The following is an 8,530-nucleotide window of genomic DNA, read 5'->3' as shown; positions in this document are numbered from 1 at the left end:
AGAGGTACACCCCCACTATATAAACACTACTAATGTGTGTGTTCCATCCGAGGTGGGACTTCCACTTTTTTCAATTCACACAACACTAGTTCTACCCAACATGGGAATTTGTGTTTAGTCTTTTTACTCAATTTCCACACATGTTCTAACAGTTTTCGATCACCACTTACAAATTTGGAACGAAACACATGAAATCAGATTCTAAACAGTGAAGCGTTTGCCACAATTATTCGGTACATCCCTAGTTGTTGGATTAAGATCAGACCGTCAACATTTCAATACAATTTTTACTTTATTTTATGATAATAAAAAATACGGAGCTTAAAATATGGAACGTTTGATCTTAACCCAACAAGCTGAATACGTGAATGCAACAAATGATCGACTACATTGAAAGGAACCATAACTCTAGGTACTTTTCACTTTGAGTTTTGCATATTGAAAGTAAGGGGTTTGCCATGCAATTTGAATTGATTTTTAGTAAAAAAAAAAAAAAAAATTGATTCAACGATAAAATTATACGCAATTTAGTTCAGTTCTGCGTTTAAAAAAATTTGATCCAATTTGGTCCAGTTAAATTTGGTTTAGTATATAATTGTTGATGTAATATTCAAATTGCAATTGCAAAAATTTCTTTTAATATTATAAAATGAATGACACAGTAAAATAATATGTTTAATGTAAAATTACATAATATACTAACAATTAAAATTATCAAGTGACAATGATTGATTATGATTGAAATATATGATAAAGTAATTAAAATAGAATAAATTGAACTAGTATATATTATTAAAATAATTTAAAATCAATAATAATATATTAAAATGCAATATATCATGCTAATAAAAATGTATTCAATTTATGTATGTGGTTTGATTCAATTTTGAAAGATGAATTTGAAATAATATTTTATTTGAGTGGTTTTCACGAAAGAACATCCAAGTACATCTAATAATATTTGATTTTGGCTTGGGATCTGGGAGTGTGCTCCTCCTCGAGGTCTCAGATTTGATTCTCTCTAGTTCCAATTTGGGTGGGTTAATTTAACTTCTTCAAGAAAAAAAAATTGATTTTGTGTGATTTTCGATTTTTTTATCGTTTTGCATTTCTAATTTGTAACAGTTTGGATAAGAATACTAACTAGAAGCACCAACAATATAACTGAACTTCATTTAAGTATTTTTTTTTTTTTAGGAAAAAATTTAAATAATTTGTTTTGACTTTGTTCTATGGTTTTTAACAATGAGGAAAGGGGAGACGAGACTTATTTTTCTATTTTTAATTAAAGAAGTTATAAAATGTTTACATAAGCAAGTTATGTGTGCTTCCAATGTTATATGATCATGCATTATGTTATTCTTTTAAAAATATATATATATACACTTAAATATATGAATTTAGTCCTCTAAAATTTTCTCATTTTAAAACCTTTAAAGTTCATCTAAATGCACAAGAATTCATTACTGACAGAAAGACAACAAAATTAATAAGTAGACTAAAGTCTTAACGATGTGATTTGTTTGTGAGAAATACAAGTGAGAGAAAGACAAACAAAATATTACGGTTCTCTTGTTTAGAACATCAAAGAAATAGAGAAGAGAGACTAAATCGGTTTCTTCTTAGATGCTTTTTTTAAGAAGTTAAATTAGACCACCGAAATTAACATCAGAAAGAATCGAATTTGAAACTTTGAAAGGAGCACGCTCCTATGATTTCCTTCTCATATTTGTATAAAATGGTTTGAGAAAGTCTTGCAATTTTATTGTTCCCTTTTATTGCCCTTCTTTCTCTTTATAACAAAGGTATTTCTCCAAATATATCTATTTTGAAAAAATATGTTCCTCCTACATTGAAGAATGTTTTAAGTCCAACAAACTATTCTGATAATTTTATAATTTTAATATGATCAGACTTGACCTTCTAAAATTAGTTTATAAGGTGAGGATTGAACATCTAAAACGTGTCACAAATGACTTAATAACATATGGCTCATTAGATCTTGAATCAGCCACACTTACAAAATTTACTGCTTTTTTTACAATTGCAAAATTTACCACTGATAAACACATTTTTCACATCATATCATATATATCTGAAACTTCTCTCCTTCGTTCAAATAATAGATGTACATTATTTTATAAATGTTTTTTTTCTACCAATTTCAAATCTAATCTAATAAAAAAATACAATATATAATGTTTGGACACCACCAAAACAAAATTATGTTTAGATGAAATAGTGGATATTGCATTTGTATTTGTATCTTGTGTATCGATCAGTTATCACAAATGACTTCATGGCCCAATGGATAAGGCGCTGGTCTACGGAACCAGAGATTCTGGGTTCGATCCCCAGTGAAGTCGATATTTTAATATTTTTTTTCCGTGTTACTACCTATCACTATGTTTTGACATGGCAATATCATTTGCTAGGTTGCAATCGTTCGTGGTTAGAGCCTACAATGACTATATTAGCGGTGTTATAATTCTTAATCAGATTATAATCTAATAGTACCATTAACCAAACAAAGCAAATCCAAGAACAAGGAAAAAAAACTATGGAAAACTTAAAAATAAACACAATCACTATGCATCATATCATATAAACTATACATAATCTCATTTCATGTTAAACATTTTTTGTAGTCAAGCAACTGAATGACGCCTTCTCTTTGGAAAAGGAAACCGACTCTCCGAACCAACGCCATTCGCCTTAATACCATTCATCCGAAACAATGCATTAAGCTTACTTAATTTCTTGGTGAATGATTTAAAGAGCTTATTAGCAGGATGAGACTTAACAAGCTCTTGTTTCATAGAAACATGATCTTTTTCCAAATCAGTGAGTCTCATTCTCATTCTTGTTACTTCGAGTTTCAGCTCACGGTTTTCTCTTCTAACTGATGCATAATTATCTCTTGGCGACATTGCTCCACTTCCTGCACCACTGCCTGAACGTTGAGGGAATTGACCGTTTAGTCCACCAAAGAGTAGTTGATTGTGTCCTCCTCCGTTCATGGCGTTGCGAAGACGGATTTGTTCAAAGTATAGAACTTGTACTGCCATTTGAACTGGTAGTCTCTCATTTTGTGCTGCATGGCTGCATGCTTCTTGTGATAGTTTTTGGCAATCTATGGTTTTGCATAGCCGGTATCGCTCTGACTCCTTTATGTTTGGATGAACCTATGACAAGAAGTACAAAATCAGTTTATCGTGAAATTGTTAATATTTCAGAATAGTATAGTCATTGAATTTGAAAAATTCTCGACCATTTAGTCCTTGTGAGTCTGTTAACTAGGTATATAAAATAGTCCCACAGAGACTAATGTGATCGAGAATTTTCAATTTCATCGCTTTTAGATATCAAATTGTCCGGTTCTGATAATTTGAGGGCCAGACAATCATAAAGTGAAGATTGCTTACCTTAAGGAAGATATCAACTGATCTATAGAGTCCATCGCTTACAATTCGCGCATGATCAGGAAGTAACTCAGCAAGTGAAATGAACTTTGATGGAAACAAGTTTGGGTCTAAAGCTACTTCAGCAAGATAATTGTCAAGCAATTTGGATACCTTAAGAATTGAGCTTTGTTTTGGAGATCCTGGGCTATCAAAATCATAAACCATTTCAGTTTCATCTCTCATTCGGCTATCGTCCTCATCCTCCTCATCCAAGTTAAGAAAAATGGAAAAAATCCTCACAATTGAGTCTGTATCATAGATAGTACTGCTATGGTTATTATTTTGATATAAACTTGTTGGAATCAGAATGTCTTCAAGAATTGCTTGGTCAAGTTGTAGACCAATCCTTCTCTCCAAATCAGACCTACAAGAAGTAGATACTGATGCTGCTATTGCAGATTTCAACAAACTTGAGAGAAAAGCTATTGGAACCTGACTTTTCCTTGATTGAGTTGGTAGTAAACTAGTTATTGTTTCAACAAGGACCCTTTGTTTCTTCAAAAATTCTAAATCAAGTAAATTTCCTTTGACTACTTGAAGAGAATTATGTGCATAGTTTATCAAAATTTTGCTGATAATATCTTGTTTAAGTCCCTTTGATTTCATTGCAAATAAAACCCTTTTGAAGAAATCAAGATTAAGAACAGTAAGTGATTTTCCCCACCATTCTGAAGGTGTTTCAGGTTCAATGATTTTAGAAGGAAAATTATGGTCTAGTTTTTGCAAACCAGAAGTAAGTTGCTCTTTGCATACATTACTTGAAATTGCATTGATTAATCTGTTAACAAGGCTAATCTCTTCAGAAATTGGTAGGAGAGTTTCACAACGGTGAAGAACGGATATTGAGTTTGCTGTGTTTGAAAGCACCGTCTCTTTTAGATATGATTCGGCTCGCGTCAACAAGTTTTTCTCGGCAAATTCTTCTGTCATTTCTAGAAAATGGGCTATGCATCTTAGCATAGCAACATTGGAGAGAGTAAACTCAATGCTAATTCCATAACAGAATTTTGCAGCTAGCTCAAATGCCTCCACACCACCTGGTACACTAGGGAAACTTATGCGCGAAACTTTAGAATCTTTTGATTCTAACAATAGTTTCCTAATTCTTCCACTCCTAGAAACTAGAGGAAACTGTAGAAAAAACAGTTGCAAACAACTTAGTAGTACTTCAATATTGTCTCTCTTTCCATTTTTAAAGAAAACATGAAGCAATATTTTCATAATTTTATCATTAAGGTAATACTCATGCATGTTGGCATATTCTAGACAGAAAAAATGTCATTTATATATTTGTACCTAAGAGTTTTATTTTTCAAAGAACACTATGCTGAAATTTGAATATGCAATTACATAAAAGAAAGGAAGCTTTTCTTTTTACCTTGTGAAGTGCAAAGCATGAAGCTCCTATTTCGATGCTAAGATCACTAGAGACATCAGATATAGGCCTGTAATACACAAACCTAGCTGAATAATTGCATATGGTAGACATGGAAAATTCAATATAAAGTAGTAGCAACTGAAGCAGCTATATATACATATTACCAAAGTGCAATTATATTAGAGACCTTAGAATAGTCTTATGCTGCAGCATGTATATGATATTAGGTATATAGTATATGCAATTTAATGTACAAGGTGAAGTTCAATGTATGTGTTTTGTTAACCACAAACAGAAAAACAAAGTAATCTTGCAAGATCAAGTACGTAGACGAGAATGGTCCCAATTCAATAAATACAGAATTTGAGTGGGACTTCTTTAAGTCTTTAACATTACCATAGACACTATTTTTTATAGGGAAATGTTAGCGGTTAGTTAGTTAAAGGGAGAAAAAAAATTGTTAACTGGATCGAACCCTATACCTCCTTCTTAAACTCCTTCAGCGTCTCAACTCATATCACTGGGTCACACCTTCAGAGACTTATATGGTTACACGAGTTCAAGTATAATTAAAATATTGTAGAATATGTTATTATGGCACTGTAGTGAAACACTGGAACCCATTAATCTAAATCATTGATGAGTAAAATTCACTGATAAGAAAGGGAAAGCATTTGTGCCACACAAGTATTGTCATATTGATGTTTAAGGCTATGTAAAGCCAAAATGTTTTCTTATAGTCGGTGACATCTTATTAGACAAACTCTACTAACATAGCCTTATAGAGGCTACCTAAAGATAATAAACATACGTGAATAATTGCAGACAAATGTTAATTGGAATTTTCATAAAAGACACGTGGGATTTTGACATTCACCACGCTGCAGCACCATAGTATGGTTCTGTCTAGAGTGTACACAATTACATCAAAGTCAATGTCACGTGTTAAGCTAAATTTATCTACCAGTTTCAATGTTTAAACGGTACCATGATGGCTCAAACTGAACGTGTTACTTTTCCTACCATAACTTTGCATCCTCTCAAAAAAAAAAAATACCATAACTTTGCATAGGTTATAAATATGTTAACAAATTATATGAGAAACTCTATGCAACCGACATTTCTGATCGAAGACGTGTTTGATGTCATGTACATTAAATAATGACATATGTTATTACATTTAATTAATTTACATAAATTATTACAAATTTTGACATATCAACGTGTCAGTGTCATGTCTATTTGTCTAAGTGAATGTTTCATAAGATTAGAGTACGTGGAGGGATGGAAATTAAAATAAGCACACAAGAGATGAACTAACACACACATGAGCAACACTACAAGACAAAAGAAAAAGTTTCCCAGCTGGTACCTTCAGAATCAAATGGGAAAAGGACAGTTGTATTAATTGTAGAATATAGACCCACAAAAATGAAACCGCGAAGTATTAACCTTAGAGAATTTGAATCCAATTATTAGACCAAAATCTACTTCTAGGCATGTGATAATGACAATACAGAGGGAAAAAAATTAAGATTTGTTCTTAAAGTTTATATTATAGTGGGTCATTACTCATTAGATCAGTTTTTGTCTTTCTGCCTAATTTCTATTCATTAAGTCCTCGTTGCATGTATTCTCTTCACTTTAGAAAAAGAAAAATCACCCTAATGTATCCGGTGAGTTTGACGAAATTACGATGACACTGACATGATTCTACAAACTCACCATCGGTCCAAACATTTCCATAAAACCAAAATTGAATAGTAAAAACACGCACAAGAAACAGAATATTACCATTCAGTGGCATGCCTTATGCTTGAGCTTGGACGAAAGCTCCTCTTCCCTGAAACACTAGGCTTAAATTCACCTACAGTGACAACTCCCATTTCCACAAAATCTGGCAAATTTTGATACCTTTGCACCCCACTAATTCAAGTAATGTCACTCTTTGACTGAAGTCACTATGTTAACAACTCATTCCAAAACAAAACTATGGTGCCATTATCTTGGTAGATATTCTTTTTGTTGAGAACCACTTCTTTCTTTTCTACCTATGGAAAGTTGTGGAGAATCCAAAACCACATGAGTTTATGCAGTTCTATAGAATTTGAGGTGATTCTGAAACATACTTTATGAGTGTCTATAAATTAATCGAAAGTCAAGGAAAACACAGGTGTGTGTGTGTGTGCTTTTTACTTTTCGGTGAAAAGTGGTGAGTGAGTGGACTTTTTCTTTTACATGTTTTTTGTCTTAAGATATTGCAGGAATCAGGAAGGGTTGCAGCTTGCAGTGCTTTTGGGAGTTGTAATAATAGCTTGTTAAACTTAAAGTACTCACATAATATAATTAGTAGTATTAGCATGTACTAATTAACTCCTATTATGTGTAAAGTCACAAAAGTGGAAATTAAATGATGATTTACATTACATGACATAATGAGAAGAAGTGAGAACCATGGTACTCCAATCCCACTAGAAGTTATTGAATAAAATGATATGTATCACGGTGAATTTGTCGAAATCACAATGAGTCAACGTGATTTTGTAAAAGCTACACTCTCTAGATTTTGCAAAATCATAGCTCGACAAACTCACTATAATACCAAACATGCACGAAAATATTTTTTACAAGTTGGAGAAGACTATCTTGGCCTTTGGCAAAGAAAACTATAACCAGGGGCGGATCTCCTTTGAGACCCCCAGGTGCCACTGCACCCCCCAACTTCTCTATAAATACCATACTAATCATAATATTTCACATCCTTCATGGTTGTTGTAGTTGTCAGACACACCCCAGATGTTTTCATGGCGTGTGTTCGACACTCTCATACTCTCTTTTTTTTATATTTCAATTGTATTTTTAATGTTTTTTATTCAAAAAAATATATCCCTGGCGGGAGTTGAACCGAGGTTATACAAGTAACACTCAAGCAAGTAAACCACCACAACAACACATAATTCTGGAAATGTTTTGAAACTGATTTATATATATTATAACAATATTTGGCACCCCCAAGAAAATATCTCAAGATCCGCCACTGACTATAACTTGAGCAAGTCAGAAAAGGAGGCTAAGTAAAGTGCAATTTTTCTTTACCTTAACCGTTGTGATCCGAAGATTATTTAGGCGGTAAATAAAGTCTAACTAATGATTATTTCAGTTAGAGATAGAACTCGAATACATCCAATCAATTTGACCTTAATTAAAGTTCGTTGATCACTTGAGATCAATTATTTGATTTAATACATATCATATGATGATAAGAATTAAATAAATATCAGCTCATGATATAGACACAAATGTGCATCAAAACTACTCATGTGACAGCCGTTGGGACAATCATGACCTTAGATTGCATTGATGTGGTTAGGGGTGTTCGCGGTGCGGTTTGGTTCGGTTTTGAGCAAAAAAGTCATCCAAACCGCGAAATAAAAAAGCATGCGGTTTGGTTTGGTTCGGTTGATTTTTAAAAAGCCATCCAAACCAAACCAATGCGGTTTGGATTGGTTCGGTTTGTGCGGTTTATCGCGAGATAAAAAAATATTACATTAACTCTAGTATTGCCAACTTGTTACAAAATAAACATAGGACATTTTATTTTGATGTTTATATGATAAAATATTAGGTAAAACTTATATCAAAATAGGTAAAATTAAGAAGAAACATAAACATGAGACAAATTATTGGG

The 8,530-nt window shown here is 32.6% G+C and overlaps 1 protein-coding gene and 1 non-coding gene across 5 annotated transcripts; one reads left to right on the top strand and one right to left on the bottom strand.

The window, feature by feature from the left end:
- The first annotated feature begins 2,293 nt into the window (after positions 1-2,293).
- Positions 2,294-2,366, top strand: TRNAR-ACG (transfer RNA arginine (anticodon ACG)). The gene has a single exon. It is a non-coding gene; the product is annotated as a tRNA-Arg (tRNA).
- A 94-nt stretch (positions 2,367-2,460) lies between these two features.
- Positions 2,461-6,956, bottom strand: LOC146957642 (BTB/POZ domain-containing protein At1g03010-like). Of its 4 annotated transcripts, none has more exons than XM_085737848.1 (4): positions 6,637-6,956; positions 4,843-4,909; positions 3,426-4,595; positions 2,461-3,185 (listed from the first exon to the last, which is right to left on the bottom strand). In XM_085737848.1, the coding sequence occupies exons 1-4, from the start codon at positions 6,726-6,728 to the stop codon at positions 2,649-2,651; spliced, it is 1,866 nt and encodes a 621-aa protein (XP_085593974.1). In that variant the 5' UTR covers positions 6,729-6,956; the 3' UTR covers positions 2,461-2,648. The 4 variants fall into 4 exon arrangements, with proteins under 4 accessions (XP_085593974.1, XP_085593993.1, XP_085593978.1 ...); XM_085737867.1 differs by lacking the exon at positions 6,637-6,956 and adding an exon at positions 5,239-5,542; XM_085737852.1 differs by lacking the exon at positions 6,637-6,956 and adding an exon at positions 5,030-5,355.
- Between the last annotated feature and the right edge of the window lie 1,574 nt (positions 6,957-8,530).

This window comes from Medicago sativa, chromosome 1 (assembly GCF_051527215.1).
Source record: "Medicago sativa cultivar Bolivia chromosome 1, Bolivia_mono, whole genome shotgun sequence".
NCBI classification, from domain to species: domain Eukaryota; kingdom Viridiplantae; phylum Streptophyta; class Magnoliopsida; order Fabales; family Fabaceae; genus Medicago; species Medicago sativa.
Note: the sequence above shows the minus strand (reverse complement) of the source record. Positions and strands in the feature narration are given on the sequence as shown.